The 22,627-nt window shown below is 34.9% G+C and overlaps 3 protein-coding genes across 3 annotated transcripts in view; all 3 read right to left on the minus strand.

The window, feature by feature from the left end:
* LanA (laminin subunit alpha) overlaps window positions 1–22,627 on the minus strand; it is a 112,315-nt gene that overhangs the window by 23,324 nt on the left and 66,364 nt on the right. The gene's annotated exons all lie outside the window — the stretch shown is intronic.
* LOC135844060 (uncharacterized) lies at window positions 601–8,077 on the minus strand. The gene is made up of 2 exons (XM_065362158.1): window positions 7,851–8,077; window positions 601–3,174 (listed from the first exon to the last, which is right to left on the minus strand). The coding sequence occupies exon 2, from the start codon at window positions 3,077–3,079 to the stop codon at window positions 842–844; it is 2,238 nt and encodes a 745-aa protein (XP_065218230.1). The 5' UTR covers window positions 3,080–3,174; window positions 7,851–8,077; the 3' UTR covers window positions 601–841.
* Window positions 11,893–15,467, minus strand: LOC135844067 (uncharacterized). The gene is made up of 2 exons (XM_065362165.1): window positions 15,097–15,467; window positions 11,893–14,461 (listed from the first exon to the last, which is right to left on the minus strand). The coding sequence occupies exon 2, from the start codon at window positions 14,361–14,363 to the stop codon at window positions 12,888–12,890; it is 1,476 nt and encodes a 491-aa protein (XP_065218237.1). The 5' UTR covers window positions 14,364–14,461; window positions 15,097–15,467; the 3' UTR covers window positions 11,893–12,887.

Below are 22,627 nucleotides of genomic sequence, written 5' to 3' on the forward strand. Positions count from 1 at the left end.
CATAATGTTGGTGTCGTTTCCATATGAAACGAACACCCCGAAAACGAATATGAAGTCCAACTTTATGCTACCCGCATCCACATACCTCCAGTGCCTCTGCCCCCAACTCAATTTTCATTATAATGAAAGTTTCGGTATTTTCATAATGTTGGTGTCGTTTCCATATGAATCGAACATCCCAAACACGAATATGACGTCCAATTTTATATTACCCTCATCCACACCCCTACATAAACAATGAATTTTTTTACCAACTCCGATCAATCTTCTACACCAATAATTACATGGGTTGTTATTACAATGACCTTTTAAAAGAAATAGAAAAACTGATTAAGCCATTTCAAAATCTAACGACAACCAAGTGAACTTTTCATCTATTAATAGCTATCTCGCGTGCTGTAGATACGAGTACATATTTGTAAAATAGAACTGGTTAAGCATATTAGAGAAGAGAGTACGGAGAAGACTTTCAGAATATACAGCTCTAGGTTCTCTAGGTTTGACCACAGCCACAATTTGTTTACCATTTGTTTGTGAAATTTGGAGTTGGCAAGAAATGCAACATATCACAAAAAAAAAAAAAAAAAAAACCAACACATCACTGTAAAAATGTATTATAATATATAGCAAAGGCAACTAAAAATAAAGTATAAATGGCCCGAAATGGGGTTCATAAACCATTGAAAAACGCACCATCAATTTCATGAAAATGACTTTAAAACGTAATAAAAACTAAAATATACACAAACTTAAAAATATAATTATATAAGTCGAAAATGTAAAAAAGTTACAAGAGTAACAAATTTGTGAACTGATCTGAATTCCCCAGGTATGCACATACCTACTCAAAATTATTTTTTTCGAAGATTTTTTTCAAAAAACGCCTTCCAAGAACAGTTTCCACTGCCAAATTAGACCAGAGAAAATTTATCAATTTGTAACTGTTATTATCAGTAAACCAAACTAATATATCTCGAAGTATTTCATCGTTTTCCAAATTCAACAACATTTTAATCGCCTCACTATTCTCGTAATCCATCAGTCTATCATACTTGAAATTCTTCGCATTCGCAATTACCACACCTTTACTATCTCTAAAATACCACCTTAGAAGACCATCAATCGAAAGAAAAGAAACAGACCAGTACGAATTACGACATTTCACAACAGGGGTATCCCGACAATCCGCGAACAACTTGTGCATGCTGACAAGAAAATGATCGAACAAATCACGTATCGCGAGTGAATGCCTCAAACGATTTACAATTTCAACACTCGACGTACACCATAGTAAAAAATCCTCCCAATCCTGTACAAAAAATGAATTGAAATCGCCAGACATTAAAACATGCTGGCATCGTTCGTAAAAAAATCGCTTCAATTCGATTACACGTTGATCGGGAAATTCGAAATAACGCAGTGCTTTGGTAAAAATACTCAATCCGCCATTGTCGCATAAAATGCACATAAATAACAGATTTGCTTCTTTATCTTGAAACTCCCAATTCAACACCTCGGCTAAATCTGCTGACGAGACAGAATCGTAGAAAAACTGCAAAAACTTACAAAAAACCGTGTCCGAATCACAATTAGTAATCCGATCAAAATATTCGAGAGCGAGATTTCTTCTTACCTCGCTCACAAATTTTTCATCGACATCATCGGAGCAACAAAATTTCAAATAGTCAATCAATTCGTCAAAAAGTTCGCCCTCGATGAATTCCGTGAAAATATCTCGCAATTCGTCGTAATCCAACATAGAATTTTTTTTAAACCGAACAATATCGTCTGCATTATCGAAACATAAAGTCATTAATTCAAGTATATCTGAGACTCGGGCAAGAAGAAAGAAGTTACGCCAGTAAGACTGCCAAATATGTTGCCTAATTTCAAAACTAACATCACTCAAAAGTTCAATGAAGAAACCAACATCGCGACCGAATGATCCGATACCTACACATACCAAACTCCGCTTGAATAATATTTCAAAACGAGAAGGATCGCTCAAGACGTAATTCTTAAAATCAATTGAAGCAGACAGCCACATTTCTTTAAGTAAACTCGAAATATGCGAAATATGACACCAATAATTATTTGAACTCTCAAACGCCATTTCTGATAAACTGAGCCAAGTTTCGTAAAAGGTGGATTTATCTTCGACAATTAATTTCTTTACGTTCACGTAGCTCCAAAGTTGTAACGCATATTCATCACATAATTCATCTTGGGCGAGAATTTCAAATACCGAGTTCAGTTCAGATGTCGTAAAATTTCCGAGCATCACGTCATCCAATTTCAGTATCAGATGTTTTGTAAATTTTGGATCTAATAAAAGCGTTGATACTCGTACAAAGGAAATTCGTTCTTCGCGGTTCAATTTGTTCCAGAAATATTCGACTTGCGCCCAGTTGGTAATATTCGTACGCCAGTGATTTGAAAGCACAAACCATTCGGGCGATCTTTCCTGCTCTTCGTTCGCTTTTTTATAAAATTCTCGCAATTCGCCTCTCATTTTTGAACACCAATAATCCATGGCTCCGACGTAGTCTAAGTCTAACGATACCACGCCAAAACCTTTCGATGGGTCATCAAAATTGTGATTATTGTTCTTTGATAAAACCCACAAACGCTCGACATCTTCCTCGAAGCAGTATTTACACGCGATTTCGAATTGTTCCATTAAACTGAGTGGTGGATTCGCTGTTAGTAAATTTTTGGCTGTTCTTTTATAGCAAATATCGCCAGCAGGGTTCAACACGAAACAATTCACGATAACTCCGGGATGTAATTTGAGACATGGATGATCACCGTACCAATTCTTATGCTCTTTTCCAATCAGTCGCATTTTATGATTGATTAAAGACCTGACACCGACCGGAAAAGGTGCGACATCAGCGCAATTGAATGAGCTGTGCTCCCAAAACCAATCAGCGCCCTGAATCTTATCCGAGTCGATGTTTTTCGTTATTACTACATTTCGCCAGCAAATGAACGCGCATTTCGTTGCTGCCATCTCTTGTAATGTCCGTGGTGAGAGATGAAAAACAGGAAGGGGTTCTTGCAAGTGCCTGGATTCCATTCTGAATTAAATTTCTAACGCAAATGGCAAGATTCCACTATAAATTCACTTCAGTTCTGTTCACTTTTTAAAGCGTCGAGCGATTGTAGGTACACCTAAAAAAAAACGATCGTATTATAGATATTACACAATGTAGAATTTTATTGTAGATTATTCACCGCCGATCCTCCAGGACAACTTTTTTCTTAAAGGGGACATCCTAAGGAACATTTTAAAGCAAACTTGCCAAAAAAAAAGTTGGCCTTACTTACAAAATGGCGGCCATTTCGATTGACGGGTCAGCCGAAATCGCAGATTTTGCGTTTCAACATAGGACTTGCACGAACTTTTTCAAACTTTACAAAGGTAGGTCGAAAGATCATGCAAAAATTTATCACCTGTCAAAATTTCAAGTGCTAAAGTGGGTTTTTCGATTTTTGGTGAATTTTTGAAAATCGAATTTAGGCCAAATATGAGGGAAAAAATCAAAATTTTACCAAATTGACCAAGAAAGCTGAAATTTAAGATATACCCTATTTTCGACATGCCAAATCGATTGGAAACCGTTTCAACCCGTTTTGAGCAGTTCTGGAGCCTCCAGCAGATTTTTGAAACTCGAAATTCCCACGAAATTCCATGAAATTGGAGTTGTAAAGCTGAAATTTATTCTAAAAACTAATTTCAATACGCTACGAAATACTGCAGGTGAATTTCAAGTCGTTTTGGAGCCTCCAGCGACTTTTTTGAAAATTCCTGAAACCTCCAGCAGATTTTTGAAACTTTAAATTTTCACAAAATTTCATCTAATGGAGATGGAAAGCTGAAATTTACTCTACACTCCAATTTTAACACCCTCTGAAGACGACTTCAGGTGGGTTCAAGTCATTTTAGGGCCTCCAGCGACTTTTTTTGAAAATTACTGGAGCCTCCAGCAGATTTTTGAAACTTTAAATTTTCACAAAATTTCATCAAATAGAGAGGGAAAACTGAAATTTACTCTACACTCCAATTTTAACACCCTCTGAAGACGACTTCAGGTGGGTTCAAGTAATTTTAGGGCCTCCAGCGACTTTTTTGAAAATTACTGGAGCCTCCAGTAGCCAACATTAATTTATCAAATGGAGTTGGTAAGCTGAAATTTACTTCGCAGACTACATGGTGGTTTCAAATGGTTTTGAAGCTTCCAGCTACTTCTTGGAAATTTCAATTTTTCAAAAAAACGGCATACAACCTTTCAAAAAGCTGCTGGAGGTTCCAAAACGGCTTGAAATTCACCAGCAGTCAACTTCGTAGCGTATTGAAATTAGTTTGCAGAATGAATTTCGACTCTCCATCTTAGTTACATCAGATTTTGGGGAAATTTCCAGTTTCAAAAATTTACTGGAGGCTCCGGTAATTTTCAAAAAAAATCGCTGGAGGCCCTGAAATTACTTGAACCCACCTGAAGTTTAAAATTGGAGTGTAGAGTAAATTTCAGCTTTCCATCTCCATTTGATGAAATTTTGTGAAAATTTGAAGTTTCAAAAATCTGCTGGAGGCTCCAGTAATTTTCAAAAAAGTCGTTGGAGGCCCTAAAATTACTTGAATCCACCTGAAGTCGTCTTCAAAGGGTGTAAAAATAGGAGTGTAGAGTAAATTTCAGCTTTCCATCTCCATTTGATGAAATTTTGTGAAAATTTAATGTTTCAGAAATCTGCTGGAGGCTCCAGTAATTTTCAAAAAAAATCGCTGGAGGCCCTGAAATTACTTGAACCCACCTGAAGTTTAAAATTGGAGTGTAGAGTAAATTTCAGCTTTCCATCTCCATTTGATGAAATTTTGTGAAAATTTCAAGTTTCAAAAATCTGCTGGATGCTCCAGTAATTTTCAAAAAAGTCGCTGGAGGCCCTAAAATTACTTTAATCCACCTGAAGTTTAAAATTGGAGTGTAGAGTAAATTTCAGCTTTCCATCTCCATTTGATGAAATTTTGTGAACATTCAAAGTTTCAAAAATCTGCTGGAGGCTCCAGTAATTTTCAAAAAAGTCGCTGGAGGCCCTAAAATTACTTTAATCCACCTGAAGTTTAAAATTGGAGTGTAGAGTAAATTTCAGCTTTCCATCTCCATTTAATGAAATTTTGTGAAAACTAGAAGTTTCAAAAATCTGCTGGAGGCTCCAGTAATTTACAAAAAAAAAATCGCTGGAGGCCCTAAAATTACTTGAATCCGCCTGAAGTCGTCTTCAAAGGGTGTTAAAATAGGATTGTAGAGTAAATTTCAGCTTTCCATCTCCATTTGATAAAATTTTGTGAAAATTTAAAGTTTCAAAAATCTGCTGGAAGCAATTTTCAAAAAGTCGCTGGAGGCTTCAAAACGACTTGAAATTCACCTGCAGTATTTCGTAGCGTATTGAAATTAGTTTTTAGAATAAATTTCAGCTTTCCAACTCCAATTTCATGGAATTTGGTGGGAATTTCGAGTTTCAAAGAGGCTCCAGAACTGCTCAAAACGGGTTGAAACCATTTCCAATCGATTTGGCGTGTCAAAAATAGGGTATATCCCAAATTTCAGCTTTCTTGGTCAATTTGGTAAAATTTTGATTTTTTCCCTCATTTTTGGCCTAAATTCGATTTTCAAAAAGGGTATGATTTATCGTTACGACAAAAATAAGGGGTCTAAGCGACAGAAAAAATAAATACCACGACCCACAAAAAACACGACAGAAAAATTACTTCAACGACAGGCATTCTATATTGCACAGTAAAAAAATACATTCAACGACAAATTATTGTTTTACACGACAACCGGATAAGTGAAATTCGCGACACAATAATATCTAAGAACGACTAATTTTATGATTAAAAAACGGAAATTTACCCAATTAAAAAGAAACTACACCGACTACACATTTGCAAATTGATAGAAAAAAAAAGTTTCATTGCACCAATACCCTTTTGGATTTACCTGGCCTCCTTGGCCGAAGGGAACGGATTTCGCCTGGGGGGGAGCCTGAACCCATTTCTGACAACTTTTCATTCCAAGTACATGTTTACATGTTGTTCTTTTCATGAAATAAGGGCATGAGCAAGTTGATAATTCCACATTGTTTGATACAATGCTGATTTTCCAAATTGCATGCGTGAGTTTGAGGAATTCGTCGAAAGTTTTCCAATGTGTGTCTGCAGATTTGAAGGTTTTGATAAATTTGGGAATAATTGAGTGTTTGGCTGTGCTGGAGGTGGTGAAAAAAAAGGAAGCAGCGCTGGAATCACTTGGAATTTGAATCGCTTTTTTGTTTTGAGCAGCCCATTGATACCCAGAGATCCACTCCTTTAAAGACACATCTGGAGAAGTAGCAAAATGTAGACAGTTTTGAATTACAACTTCATCATATTCCATTGTACCAACTATGTGCAGCTCAATCACTATACCCAAGTACAGATGTAGTTGTCGCTGAAAATCATACTTTGTCGTTCTAACACTCATATCTGTTGGGAGAAGTAGTCGTGATTCATAAACAAAAATAGTCGTGATGACGACCTGTTTAGTCGTTTAAAAACTTCTGTTTTTGGTACCTAATTTGTCGTTAATACCCCTCTTATTGTCGTTAGACTTGCCTGTCGTTCAAACCACCTTTTTTGTCGTTCAATTAAATATTTCCCTTTCAAAAATTCACCAAAAATCGAAAAACCCACTTTAGCACTTGAAATTTTGACAGGTGATAAATTTTTGCATGATCTTTCGACCTAACTTTGTAAAGTTTGAAAAAGTTCGTGCAAGTCCTATGTTGAAACGCAAAATCTGCGATTTCGGCTGACCCGTCAATCAAAATGGCCGCCATATTGTAAGTAAGGCCAACTTTTTTTTTTGGCAAGTTTGCTTTAAAATGTTCCTTAGGATGTCCCCTTTAAGAAAAAAGTTGTCCTGGATAAGGAACTAAATACCAGGTATGGAAATGCGCCATCTTTGGTTATAGAAAAAAATTTTTAAGGACTCAATATTTTATTAACAATACCGCCAATTTACGTTATTTTTTTACTTCATATTCATTTTAATCCACAAAATAAACATTTTCCCACCATTTTTTTGATTCCATTTCATTATACGACTGAAATGAAAAAATCACATCACCATAAAAACTACGAAATCTATAACCGAAAATGGCGTATTTCCATACCTGGTATTTAGTTCCTTAGTCCTGGAGGATCGGCAGGGGGGTGCAATTACTCCTATTGTCATATGCCGGACTATATGTACATTACCTACACTACAAGAGAACTTAATATCAATATCAAACTCAGTAACATCGATCCAAATTAAATTACCTAACCTTATGCGGCTATAGGCCTACAGCCTCCTCAAATGAAAAATTGACACTTAAAAAAAGTCGTGGTTGGCTGTTTTTAGCGAAAACTTCACGTGAAAAGTTCATCATTCGTATGTACTTGGTATGTATTTAAATACCTACTCGTACTTATTTCGCAATAAATTCCACAAATCTCAACTCGAACCAATAGCCTACCATTCTTTCCAAATTTCAACACATCATAACATTTTAAAAATTATTTTACGACTTCAGCCATTTTCGAAACCGATGATACTTTTTGAACTAATTTATGTTTTTTCCCAATCTTTTAAACCCAACTGACATAATTTTCGAAAAAACAGATTTTTGATCACCAAAAATAAGAACGGAGGCGATAAACATGTTGCTTAAAAATTTATATAATGTATTTTACGTAGCGTAGAATCAATCCACAAATCGAATACCTATATACTTATAGCTTGTAAGTAGGTACAATATTCACTTACCAGAAATGAGATTTAACCGAAATTGTCTGATGCAGATGAACTATACTCAATTGATGCTGGAAAAAGCAACGTAACACTTGACTTGACCGTTCAATTCAACTATTAATGAATCGAGATACAATGACACAAATGCACAAAACACTGTACGTGAAGTATTTGATCGCGACTGCCAACTGCCAAACAATGAAATGAAACAAACGCCTTTCATCGAAACCTTATAACCATACGACGAAAATCACGAAGGAGTAGTATCAGTTGCTTTGCTATACCACTCTTTAGTGTTGGAATGTAGGGTACTTTACTTTGGTATTTCAGAGAAGTGCCTGCCGGTGCGTAGTTAGAAGGGACTGTGTGGTGTTTGAGTGTGACGAATTGAAGGGTAATAAAAATATAGGTAACATATGTGTAGTTTTAAAGTTTAAGATTTGGTTAGGTACTGGTACATGGACAAATATTTGTACTATGAATCTTAGTATTGTAAAAAATATAGAGACCTAACAAGATGTAGTTGTTTTTCTCTCGTTTTGCCGAACAGAATATGCCTCTCGAAACTTCAAAACACCGAAAATTCGTTTGATTTAAACATTTTTTAATTAAAAAATTAAAATGCGTGATCCGGCACTTCTAGTAGATTGATAGGGAGAAGATGGGATTTTAAATGTTTCAATATTCGAAAAATCAACAAAAGCGAGCCTTTCTGGCAATAAAAAGTTAGCGAAAAGCAAGACATTGATAATTCAGCAAAAGAAAGAGCTCTTTGGTATACTTTCTGGAAAAACAACAATACTTTTTTTCTAGAAAGCTCAAATTATTATAACTTAAATTGAAAAAACGAAAATTTCGGACATACTTCGACAATTTTAGCAACAAGCAGGAATTGGTAAAACGATACATTAGCCACTTTCTGACAAACAAGAGAAACTTTTAGATAACTTTGGAAAAAGAAATAAAAATCTTTGGAAATTTTGAAAAAGCCAGAATTTGGCAATTGAAGCAGAAAGAAAGAGAATTAAAAAAACCGGATTTCTTGGCAATTTTGCTGAAAAAAGGCGGGAATTTTTTACCATTAAAAATTGCATAATGCGAGACTTTGACAATAAATTCTTGAAAAAGTAGGCATTTTTTGGAATTATTGGCATAAAAACACAAAAAAAGCGAAGCTTCTGCGTAATTTTGCTGAAAATCGAGAATTTTTGATTAAGAAAAATAACTTAAAACAATTTTAGCAAAAACCAAGGTAAAAAAGTTTTTTTCCGCAATTTAATTTTCTGCGAAACCCCTTAATTTTTGGATACTCAACTTTAGAGGAAAAGCGATTTTTTAGCAATTTAGTCAAAAAGTAAGATGTTTTGTCAATTTTTTTACAAAAAAACGATTTTTAAAATTTTAGCAAAAAGCAGGACTTTTTAGCAATGATTGGCAAAAAAGGGATACTTTTTTGCAATTTCTGTCAATTTTTAGCTAAAAAGCGAGAATTTAGGGTACCTATTTTTTAAGAAAAAAAAACACGAAACTTTTTGGAAATTTTTTCAAAAGAGAAATCACAACTTTTAGCGAGAAACGAGGTTTTTTGGCAACCTAAAAAAGATGGGATTATTTTTGACAAAAAGCAAAGCTGACAATTTTTCAAATCACTTCGGCGACCAAAATGCTCAAAAAAGTAACTTGTAATCGAATACTGTAGCTTTGTACATTTTGTGCATACGTTGTAACAAATTTTTACTTCAGTTCAGGAATTTTCACGAACTCCAAAAAGTGACATTAATTTTATAACAAAGGAGGAGTTGCGACAAGGCCGTTTGTTTTCGACTGAACCACTCTTAAAATGTTGATAAATGCCCCAAATACGACTCCGTGGTTAGTTAACCCAAAATGACCATTTTTTGAGCTCCATGGGTTCCCAAAGTTGTGAATAAAACAAGAATTTTAGGAACCACTGAGTATTATTTTCAAAAACTTTTTTAGCGTAAAACATCTATTTGAACCCGATAAACGTTATGCGAGGCGATTTTCTTATTTTCGACCCTCGGGGCAGAAATTGGGGGGGTTTTGATTTTTTGAACATTTTGAACCTACCCCTTTGAACCCCGCTAAAAAGCTTTTTACGGTTTATTGGTACCTGAAAGACCTCCATCCTACCAAATTTTGAGCGCAATAAAAGTTTCCGCTGGTAAGTACTCAAAAAGTCAATTTTCCAATTTTTCGTAATTTCGATATTTTGGGAACCCCTGTAAAACTAGGAACCTGCGATTTGGGTGGGATTTTCCTCGCATAGGTAGGTATTACATAGATACATAAATGCTCTACTTTCCAGAAATGAACTTGAACGGCCTGTATAAAATAAGTAGGTACCAAATTCATACTCCTATTTGGAAAATCTTATACTCGTACGCATTGTAATTAATTTTCAAGATGGGCCACATGCTCATATTATTCTTTGGCGATACTCATTACACTCCAAGTTTTCAATTGATCACTCACGCATCACACAGCACGTTTAGGTTTCCAAATTATGGACGAAAATTGAAAACAACAAAAAAATGATAATAACATTACTTACTCGTTAGTCGTTTCGACTTACACATAACATAGAATCATTATGCAGAAAGTATTAATATCAGAAACTCACCTGAAACAAAAGAACAAAACGAATTTCGGATTAAATAATTGCCAAATCTAATAACGTTAATAAATTAATAATCAATGTTAAAACAACCACGATGAAAAATAATAATACACATGGACGATTTAATCAGGGTTGAAAAACTATTTGAAGGGCTCTTTCATCTATAAAATAAGAATTTTCATCAGTTTTGATTTTCCAGCTCAAGCACGGACATTTTTTTCACATGGAAAATCGAGCCGGATATATCCACCTCAGTGAGGAAATATGCCAAATCACAAATTTTAGGGAAATTTCATGTCCTGCCTCAGTGTGCCACCATACCAAATACATATAGGTAAGTAGTATTTTTTGAAAATTTTCAATAAAAAATTACAAGTTCTTTGAAAATTACTTTTGAAAGAGGGAAGTGCTGGAAGCAGTTTTGAAAAAGTTTCAGCTTAGAACATCGGAACAGCGTTTTTATGGTACTTTTTCAACAAATTTAATTTAAAAAAAAAAAAACGATCTTGTTCTTTAAAAACAGGCCTTGTACTCATTTCCTTTTTTTTTCAGAAAAAAAAAACAACTTTAGCACCAACGTCCAACCTAACCAAAAAAGCTCGAAAAACTGGAAAAAGCAACCGAAAAGTAACCAAAAAAGCAGGTACCTAGCCAAAAACAGACAAAACATGAGCAAAACACTTTAATGCAGAAAATAAATCAAAATCACCAAAAAAAAAACCAGGGAAATTTTCATGTTTATTTAAAATTTTAAAATGGAAAGAACTCGAAACAAACTTCTGCAATTGTAACAAAAATAAGGACTTGGTAATTGGTGCCAAAACAGTTATATTTTTTCGTAAAAAAAGTTTGATTTTGCAATTTTCTGATTGAATAAAATCAAGATTTTTTGGAAATTTCAAGTGACTTTTTGAAATTTTTTTCAAAAAAAAAGAGTAACTTTGGTAATGTGGTCAAATACACGAAGTGAGAATTTTGCAATTTACGACAAAAAAGCGAAACTTTTTGGAATTTTTGACAGAAAACAAACACTTTGAACATTATTTTAGCAAAAGGCAGGGCTTTTTAGCAATTTGTAGCATTCGACAGTGCAAAATACAAGAATTCTACAATTTTTGCAAAAAGCAGCACTTTTTGGGAATTATTGTCAAAAAATGAAACTTTTTGACAATTTCCGGTAAAAAGCTTAACGTTTAGGTGATTTTTGGCAGAAAAGTTCAACTTTGCAGTGCTCAATTTTTAATGGGAAAAATGTGATTTTTCAGCGATTTCGTTAAAGAGCGATATGTTATTAACCCTTATAAAGACCCAGGCAAATCCTGAGATGTTATGAAAAATGCTTTCAATTTCCTGAATAAGATCATCACAAGTATCAGCTAGCTACGCACACTTTGCAGCTTTTAGCAGTCTAGTTTTTGTTTTTTTCTTACATTTTTATTGCTTTTTTATAGTGCTTAAAACGTGTTTGATAGCGCTTCAAAATCCTACCCCTAATCATCACACTTAATTTAGCATGGAATTGGGTAGGGAAGGAACTAGGAAGACTGTAGTACTTTAAAGAATTCGAAATTCGACATTCGAGTACCGTTCAACTCCGATAGTAATGTTTTGACCTCGTGGGAAATTCGCTACACATGCTCCGATAATCAGACCACCTATCAGTTCATCGTTAGCAATCATTTGTGCAATAGATTACACAAAAAAAGAAAACAACATCACGAATCACATCATAGTACATAAATGTATTATCGTAAATGCAACTGAAAATGAAGGTATAAATAGGTACGTATGTATTAATGATTCATTGAAAACTCACCATCATTACAAAAATTATTTTGAAAACTAAAAACAAAACTAAAATATACAAAAACTTGAAAATAGATATATTATGTAGAAAAGGTGAAAAAATTACAAACGTAAAAAAATAAAGAACTAATCTAATATAGTGAGCTCATCTTATAAATCAAGACTTTTAATTACATTCCAAAGTTCCGTCGAAATTTAATACTCTTTACCGAAATGGACGAGAAAATTTTTCAATTCGCATTTCTTATTATCGAAAAACCAAAGCAAAACATCTCCAAGAATTTGATAGTTTTCCATACATAACAAAACTTGAATAGCCATACTATTCTCGTAATTTTTCAACTTGCCCAGAAATAGTCGGATCTTCATTACCTCCAAAGTACCTCCTTAACAGAGAATCAATCGAATTGAAAACATGCTTGCGAGAATTACGATATTTCACAGCAGGAGTATCCCGACAATCCATGAAAAACTTGTACATAACAGATTTGCTTCTTTATCTCGAAACTCCCAATTTAGCAGCTCGGTTAAATCTGCTGACGAGACAGAATCGTAGAAAAACCGCAAAAACTTACAAAAAACCGGCTCCGAATCACTTCGAATACCTAATCCGGATCGAAATTTGCAAAGGCGAATTTTCTTCTTATATAACGTACCAGTTTTTCATCGTGCTCATCGGAACAACAAAATTTCAAATACTCGGTTAATTTATCATAAAATCCCCACTCGACGAATTTCGTGAAAATATCACGCAATTCGTCGTAATCCAACATGGAATTTTTTTTAAACTGGACAATATCGTCTGCATTCTTGAAACATACCTTCATTAATTCCAGTACATCTGAGACTTGGCCGAGAAGAAAAAATTTACGCCACCAACGTTGCCAAATATGTCGCCTAATTTCGAAACTGGCACATCTTAAAAGTTCAATAAAGAAACCAACATCGCAACCGAATGATTGGATACTTATGTACTGTAAACTCCGCTCGAATAATTCTTCAAAATGAACAGGTTCACTCAAGACGTAACTCTTAAAATCAATTGAAGCAGAGAGCCACATTTCTTTAAGTAAACTCGAAATATGAAAACCATAAGATTTTGGATTTCGAAACGCCATTTCCGATAAACTTACCACAGTTTCGTAAAACGAGGATTTATCTTCGACGATTATATTCTTCACATTCACGTAGCTCCAAAGTTGTAACGCAGATTCATAGCATAATTCATCCTTGGCGAGATCTTCGAATACCGAATTAAGGTCAGATCTTGAAAGATTTCTCAGCATCACGTCGTCTAATTTCTGTATCAGATGTTTCATAAATCGTTGATTATACGAAGCATCGCGTACAATGGAGCTTTGCTCTTCCCGGTTCAATTTACGCCAGAAATATTCAACTTGTGCCCAGTTGGTAATATTCGTACGTTCGCGATTTGAAAGCACACACCATTCGGGCGATCTTTCCTGCTCTTCATTCGCTTTTTTATACAATTCTCGCAATTCGCCTCTCATTTTCGAAACCCAATAATCCACGGCTCCGACGAAGTTCAACGATACAGCGCCAAAACCTCTTGATATGTAATAAAAATTGTAATCGTTGTTCTTTAATAGAAACCATAAACGCTCGACATCTTCCTCGAAGCAGTATTTACACGCGATTTCGAATTGTTCTATTAAACTGAATGTTAGATTCGCAGTTAGTAAATTCTTGGCTGTTCTTTTATAGCAAATATCGCCTGCTAGGTTCAATACGAAGCAATTCACCGTAACTCCAGCAGATAATCTGACGAATAAATGATCATGGCACCATTTTTTAAGCTCTTTTCCAATCAGTCGTATTTTACGATTGATCAGAGACATGACACCTACTGGAACTACTGGAAATGGCGCAATATCAGCGCAACTGAATGAGCTGTGCTTCCTTGTCCATTCGTCACTACAAATTTTATCCGAGTCATAGTTTTTCATTATTATTACATTTCGCCAGCAATCGATCGCGCATTTAGTTGCAGCCATCTCCTGTAATGTCCGGGGTGAGTGATGAAAAACAGGAAGGGTTTCTTGCAAGTGGCTGGATTCCATTTTGAATTCAATTTCTAATGCAAATGACAAGATTCCACTTCACATTCACTTCAGTTCTGTTTTCTGTTCACTTTTCGAAGCGTCAAGCGATTGTACACCTAAAAAAAAAAGATCGTATTATAGATATTACGCAATGTAGAATTTTATTGTAGATTATTCAAAATATGCGTATTTTCCATACCTACGTAACACTACACGAGAGCTAATTATCGAACCCAGCACCATCGATCCAAATAAAGTTACCTAACCCTATGCCTACAGCCTCCTCAAATGAGAAATACATATTGACACTTCAAAAAATGTTAGTTGGCTGTTTTTAGCAAATATTTCACGTGCTCGTACTTATTTCGCGAAAAATTCCATAAATTCTCGAACCAATAGGTAGGTAAGTAAGTAGTTAGGTACCATTCTTTCCAAATTTCAACACTTCATCTCTAACTTTTTAAAAATTATTTTTTATTATTTTACGACTTCAGCCATTTTCGAAACCGATGATACGAGTACCTACACACTTATTCAACTTATTGATGTTTTTTTACAACAACAACAATCTTTTAAACCCATTCTGACATAATTTTAGAAAACCCCAGATTTTTTATCATCAAAAATTAGAATGGAGGCGATCGCTTAAAATTTATACCTACGTATTCCACGAAGAAACAATCCACAAATCGAATATACATATGTATAAATAACTTGTAAGTATAGGTTAGTAAGTACAATATTCACTTACCAAAAATCAGATTTAACTGAAATTGCCCGATGCAGATGAACTACGATACTGGAAAAAGCAACGTAACACTTGACCGATGAAAAAACTGTAATTCAACTACCAATGAATGGAGACGACATGTTAAAAATAAAATAATTTGATGGAAATTCACTCTCGCCGTACGTGAAGTGTCCAGGCGTTACCGGTTACTGTCAAACACTGAAACAACGCATTCCATTGAAACCAACGGCGAAAATCACGAAGAAGTACACTGTTGCTTTGCTACCGCTCCTTCCCTATCAAATAATACAGACAAAAATCTCATAAAACTCGTCGCTAAGTGAGTCATTTTCTAGGAAAAATAACGCAACACGTCATCGTAGACGAAGTAGATCAAGTCCAATTAGCGGAGAATCGGGACATTTCGAGAAAAAGTATTAGGCTCAGGTGAAAATTTACCAAATTTCAACTCTCCTTTAGCAGAAAAATCCGTCCCATTGGGTTAAAAACATAAACGAGGCCGTCCGGCGTTATCTCGTAAAGCATTATTGAAATAGGTACCTTACCTACAAGAACAGTTCATTTTTTAGTCACTCGCGAAAATCTTATACTTTTTGTCTTTAATTTATCCTTATTTATCGTGGGCATCACTTATTAATCGTTCATTCTGTCAAAAACTTCTCGTGAAAATTGTTAATTTTTTTATTACATATTCTTAATATCTACTATCGTGACCATCTAAGGGTACCCCCGGATAAGATAGGCAAAATGCCCTTAACCTCGGATTTTGATGAAGCTCACAGGGTGTGTTTAGTACCCCCAAAAAATAATTTTGGGCCCATAGCCCCCTCCCCACCGCACCCCCCTCAGCCAGGGGGGGCCAAAAAAACGCGTTTTTCAGGGGGAAAATTCTGTATCAGCGCGTAATTAAGATAAATTTATTCTGTAAACGAATATAGTTAGAGGGTACATGGGGGTACCTCCCTGAATTTTTTCAGAATTTTTCATCGCATGGGGGGAGAAGGGCGGACAAAAGAAAACTTTAAATCGACATTACTCCGGAATGAAAAAACATACCTAAACGATTTTTTCGTCAAATATGTATCTTTAGGTCTACTTTCTATAGAAGTCATCAGCCGGCCATTTGGAGTGGTGGGTCAAGCTCAAAAGCTCAAAAAACTCTCAAAAAACCACGTTTTTTACGTTTTTCTCCAAAAATATGGACAAATGGCGGAAATCGAAGAGAACCAAGTTGTTCAGTGTGAAATTTTACCTCAGAATTGTGTAATTGAAAATTCATTTACACCGCGTGATCGTAAAACTACACGTGCAGAAGTATTTGTGCTTACATAGGTATATCAAGATAGCTTGAAGGGTAGGTATTCCTGGGTAAAATAGGTGAAATGCCCCTGTCCTCGGATTTCTGAAATTTTAATGAAACATTGTTGGGTACCATTAAAAAAAAATGTCGGAGCCAAAAAATTCCCCCCACCCCACCTACCTTGCTCACAATAGCGGAAAACGCCTTTTTCAGGGGGGAAAAAATCATGCTTCAACGAGTTTTGAAAAAAAATCTGTATTCACTCAAAATATGTATATGGAGGAGACTGTATAATGAAAGTACATAAGTATTAGAGATTCTGCGTCGATCTATGCTATTGCTGTCAAAATCCAAGGCCACTTTTAGGGTTCTACTGAGCGATTGAAAATTTGTTAATCTTTTTTTATTTGGGGGGGGGGGGGGTAGTATTACTGTGTAGTTGGTGTTTTGAAAATATTTTCTTCGCAAAAGTTTCGCTATAACGACGAAAAAATATTGAAAGAAGATATATTTCTGAAATTGAGGAAATACTTTGGATCGCAGTGATGCCAATATTTTAGGTTTCAAAGAATCGAGAAAGATTGGCAAAAATTCCTAAATTTTTGCTGATTTCAAAATTGGCAATAACAGTTAAAATTTAAAAATAATAGCATGAAATAGACGCAGAATCTCAAATACATTCATTTAGGACTGGGTCGTCATTTTTCTCAAAACAACTTGGGTACAAGGGCTACAGTGAAAAAATCATGTTTTTTTCGAAAATACCCCAACTTTGAGGGCCCATGTTTTCGCTTTAGGGGCGCGTCTGGAGCTAGAATTTCTCTGTACAACTTCCAACTCAAAATGACAGTTGTTCAGAACTCCTGAGCATGGGGTAGGAGCAGGTATACATTTCGTTCTTTAGAACCCCTGCTGTTCATTGTCTGTGGATACTTTCTACCTGCCATAGGCAGGTGCCGCCAAATCTAATGATAACAATGGCTGATTTATAGCTCATTGCACCCTGTTTAACCCCCAGTCCTTCCAACACCTGCAGGTTAGGGGTTTGCATAAATAACACCTGCATGGTTAATGATTGGTTGAGGTGGAACTAGTAGTCCCCTCCCACTTTTATTGGTTACTTTGAGACCTTCAGTGGCTCTCAAAGTCAGTTTGGTTCTACACTCGGAAGAGTTAACATCTCCTGAACATTATTACATTGGCTTGTGGCCAATTATATACATTCACAACCATACCCTTGACAAAGTTAAGTGGATTACCTGGTGCATGATCCCATGCCTTCAATTCAGTACAGTTTAGAGCCATTGGGTTGTGAACATGGTCCTCCGAGCCGGATAGCATTGGCATATGCTATATTAGCTGTGCTGAATATAATCATTAGTGAGTTAAACATTATGGTTATCACTCACTTATGATGTAAGCTTAGCTTATTTTAATTATTGGTGTTTTAATTCAACTGCAGTTTATGGATTCAAGTTACAGGTATGTTTAGTATGCATTTAATTATTTTTTACATTTAATTTCCAAGTGTTAATAATTAATGTGAAGTAAAACTAATGAGTATTGTGCATGTGTTTTTAAATACTCATTTAGTTAAAATTCTATGTTGATCACATGCTATTATTATTTGTTTTAGTGGTGCTTTGCTCATTTATTTGGTTAATAATTAATTACACCTTCACTTTAGTGAATCAATGAGCATTGCCCTATTCCTTTGTTTGAATTTACACTCACATTCCAGTGAGTTAAGGTTGAGTACAAGTTACTCAAACCTGAATTGTTTTCACTCGCAATTAAATGAGTTAAGGTTGAGTACAAGTTACTCAAACCTGAATTGTTTTCACTCATATCAAGTGAGTTAAGGTTAAGTACAAGTTACTTAAACCTGCATCATTTATACTCACATTCCAGTGAGTTAAGGCCGAGTTGAAGCCACTTGAACATCCATTTGTTTACACTCCCATCAAAGTGAGTTGTTATTATGTACTGTTAAGGTACTCAAAAAATATTTATTTTTATATTTTACACTAATTTAAGTGAGTTAAAACTGAATTATACACTCATATTCCAGTGAGTTTAAGGTTGAGTATTGGTCACTCAAACACTGTTTACTCCGAATATATTCCACTCTGTTTCAAGTGAGTTATAATACTTGACTATTATGTTCTCAAAAGATCACAAAGTTGATTTTCACTCCTAGTGAGTTGACTTAGTGAGTATTCATTCACTCATATTGTTATTGCTTACTCATTTGAGTTATCCTTGAGTATTCACAACTCAAGCCTTCAAATTCCTCTCCTTGATGAAAGTCCTTTTATTTATTTTATTATTCTCCTCTAGTGATGAATATTGAGTTGAGTTAACCTCTTCTTCATCATCTATTGAGAGATTTGAGGACAATTTCTAGTTTATTCTTAAAGTAAAGAAGATAAGAGAATCTTTACATTAGTGATCCTGAATATAAGTTTTAGAAGTTGATATATTTTTCACTCACATCTAAGTGAGTTACCACTTGAGCATTGTCTCAAGTTATTATTAATTACTTACCTCCTAATGAGTTATTGAAGAGTATTATTTACTCAGGTGATAATAAAATTTACTCACACTTGTGTGAGTTGATACTGAGTAGTGTTTCTCAAGATTATTTATATTTACTCAATGTCAATGAGTTATACTGAGTACTACTCAAATTCATTCATCATTTACTCACATTCCAACCAAGTGTTCTTACTAAGTTATACTCTTGAGTTGAGCTTATTTCACTTTCAAGTGAGTTATATTGGTTGAGTATTATCTTCTTCAAATTATTGTTCAACTTCTCAGTGAGTTGAAGCTTATGGGTAATCTATCACTCACTCTCCAGTGAGTTATTGCTGAGTATCAGTTTCTCTAATTGTAATTATTGATTTACTCACTACCAAGTGAGTCATGATTATTCACTCATTATTATGAGTTATGTTGATTGACAAATTGTTACTCATGTAATATGAGTAATTTAAATATTTAATCACTTAGGTTGAGGTGAATTACTCATTTACAAGTGAGCTACTTTGGAGTACTTATTAGGTACTTGAGTTCATTTTTTTTAATATACTTTACATTCGAGTGAATCACTCACATTCTCTTTTTGTCAATGTAAGTGAGTTATTTTAGAGTGTTTGCTCACACTCCAGGAGCATTTTATTGGTTACTCAAAAATTTGGTTTACTCACGTTAAACTGAGATACATACTTCTGATTGTGAGTATCAAATCAATTTTCTCATTGAGATATTCTTATTCCTGGGAAGCTAATTAAAGCTTATATCATTCAATTCATTATTGGCACCAAGAGAGGGGGATGGTTCTCTCTCTCAAGTGAAATAATTGAATACTTCACAGGAGCAGTTGTGGTTAAATGCCCTGGTATAATAACTGAGCCTGAAGGCAATACGTTGAGTTGATGGACCACTCACTCAAGTAATTGCATTTCAAGAGTTGAGTATACCACATACTTGAATTACACAGCTGCATTTGTAGTTAATTGCACTGTTATGATAATTACTGAAGCTGAGTAAATATTCCACTCGCTCTCTATTCCACTTTATAATTCATTTTATTATATTAGCACTGAAGTTGCAATTTTGAAAGATTGAGCTTTGAAAGTTTATACAGCTCATTCTTTTTTGGATAATTATCAATATTGTGTCTCAAGCATTCACAGCAGTGAATTAAAAATTCATTTTAATAACTACTCACATGAGCATCTTTGGTTTTATATACAGTCCACTTCCATTTCTATTGGTTAAAGCTCATTGAGTTATTTGAGATCAAGATGTACTGAGCATACATCAGGACACACTCTGTAAAGTGTTATAAAATAATAATCAGCTCATTATATAAAATTCATAAAGGAATAGTCCTGTCTTATATTGGAATTCAAATTTTATGCTTGATACTTAATAGTCAATCTATTCAGTTACATGAAAGAATTAAAAACTTGGATTCACAGGTTTCCAATACACAATAGTGTAATTCATATCTTTGTAGTCACCTTTTTGAAACAATTACACATTTGGGATACATACCTTCCATCATTACATAGAGCCCTGGCCAAGTTCTGAAATTTAATTCATGATGAGGTTAAGTGTGTAAAAAAGGGTTGATTCAGAGTATTATTGAGAAACCCCGGATTTATTTTGAGTTGAATTGTCAGTATTCTAAGCATTATCATCTTCTTTGAAGAAGAAATTCAGGACTCAAGATATCATGAGCTGGCCAACTGATTAAGTTTCAACATGTACATCAGTTTGGTTAAAATATTGGTCTTTGATTTGGTTAATGACGTTCTTACTTGGTTAAGGTTTGGTCTGTGGCTTTTATATGGTTTGGTAGGAATTTAGCCCTGAAACAATAGACAAACCAATTCACAGCAATTTGGAGATGGCGGAAACTGAATAATTGCATACCCCTCAGGAAAATTATGATTTGTCATTCTGATAAGTTTGGTAGAACAAATGACATTTCAATGTACTGAATCAGTGTATGACTAGTTATTGGTTGGATTTGAAATTTCACCTTTATAGGTTATATCTGTCAACACTGAGAAACAAATCCTCAAGAGCAATTGGAAAGACAACTGTAAAATCCTGCTAATTCTGGAGCTCAGGTTGCATCCTTAATTAAAATTGGTACCAAATTATTCGGACTGCATTGGCCCAGTGCATATTGAGCTCATTAAATTCAACTACATATTTCACAGGTGGGTCTTTGACTCAGCTTCGTAGTGGGCCTGCGAAGTTATCCTGGGAATGCAACCACTAACAACAGTCTGTCAAAATATGTACTTATTTGGGTAATTCATTCTTTATTGCTTGGCATTTGTTTCATAAATTTGAAAACCTGTTAAATAATTCTATGTTGAGATAATTCAGCATTATCTCCAGGGGGGAGCATGTTCAGAACTCCTGAGCATGGGGTAGGAGCAGGTATACATTTCGTTCTTTAGAACCCCTGCTGTTCATTGTCTGTGGATACTTTCTACCTGCCATAGGCAGGTGCCGCCAAATCTAATGATAACAATGGCTGATTTATAGCTCATTGCACCCTGTTTAACCCCCAGTCCTTCCAACACCTGCAGGTTAGGGGTTTGCATAAATAACACCTGCATGGTTAATGATTGGTTGAGGTGGAACTAGTAGTCCCCTCCCACTTTTATTGGTTACTTTGAGACCTTCAGTGGCTCTCAAAGTCAGTTTGGTTCTACACTCGGAAGAGTTAACATCTCCTGAACATTATTACATTGGCTTGTGGCCAATTATATACATTCACAACCATACCCTTGACAAAGTTAAGTGGATTACCTGGTGCATGATCCCATGCCTTCAATTCAGTACAGTTTAGAGCCATTGGGTTGTGAACACCTTGCTCACAATAGCGAAAAAACGTTTTTTTGGGAGAGGGATGTTTTGAAAAAAAAAAAAAATGTTTTGAATTCACTCAAAATATGTACTTGAAGACGATATGATTCTAACAACGTACATTTTTTCAAAAATTGTTGGCTCCCCAGGGGGAAGATATTGACAAAAGAAAATTTGAAACTGCCGTATCTTCATACCTAATTCAAGCACATAATTTTTTTTTTTTCAAAAATATATCAGCATGAGTACTATAATTGGCATTTTTTTTTAAAATTTTCCCTCCAGTTGGGCCATCTTCAAAAACTCAATTGGGTCACGGCACCACCAAAAAAAATCGGATCTGTAATTTTGCATTCTGGTCTCCAAAAACAATAGAAAACCAACTACCTTCTTGAAACTCCAATTTTGGCCTTTGGGGCCATAGGCATATCCTCTCACAAATTTTGCGGCGAAAGTAGATTGACAATATGGGTATCGTTATCATATGAATCGAACTCGCTGAACACGAATATGAAGTTTGATTTGCAGTTGTATCCTTCTAACGGTCATATTGTGGAGAGAGGTTGCCCAAAAATGAGATTTTTTGTGAAAAATGCTTGATTATAAGTTATAGCGCAATTAACGCCATGCAACTTCTTAATCAAGATTTTCTTGAATTACAAGTATTTTTCAAGTCCATAGTATCTAACTCAATAAAACTATCAGAAAGGTTTTTTATTGGTGTCGACCATTAAATTTTTATGTGAGATTTTACCTACAAAGTACATTGAAAACACAATAAGTATTCCTACCCAGTAGATTGGGTGGATCGCGAAATAATGGGGGAAAAACTGT

The sequence above is a fragment of the Planococcus citri genome, chromosome 4 (assembly GCF_950023065.1).
Source record: "Planococcus citri chromosome 4, ihPlaCitr1.1, whole genome shotgun sequence".
NCBI lineage: Eukaryota > Metazoa > Arthropoda > Insecta > Hemiptera > Pseudococcidae > Planococcus > Planococcus citri.

Coding starts and splice junctions, on each gene's coding strand:
- LOC135844060 (XM_065362158.1), bottom strand. CDS start 3,079: ATGGAATCCAGGCACTTGCAAGAACCCCTTCCTGTTTTTCATCTCTCA.
- LOC135844067 (XM_065362165.1), bottom strand. CDS start 14,363: ATGGAATCCAGCCACTTGCAAGAAACCCTTCCTGTTTTTCATCACTCA.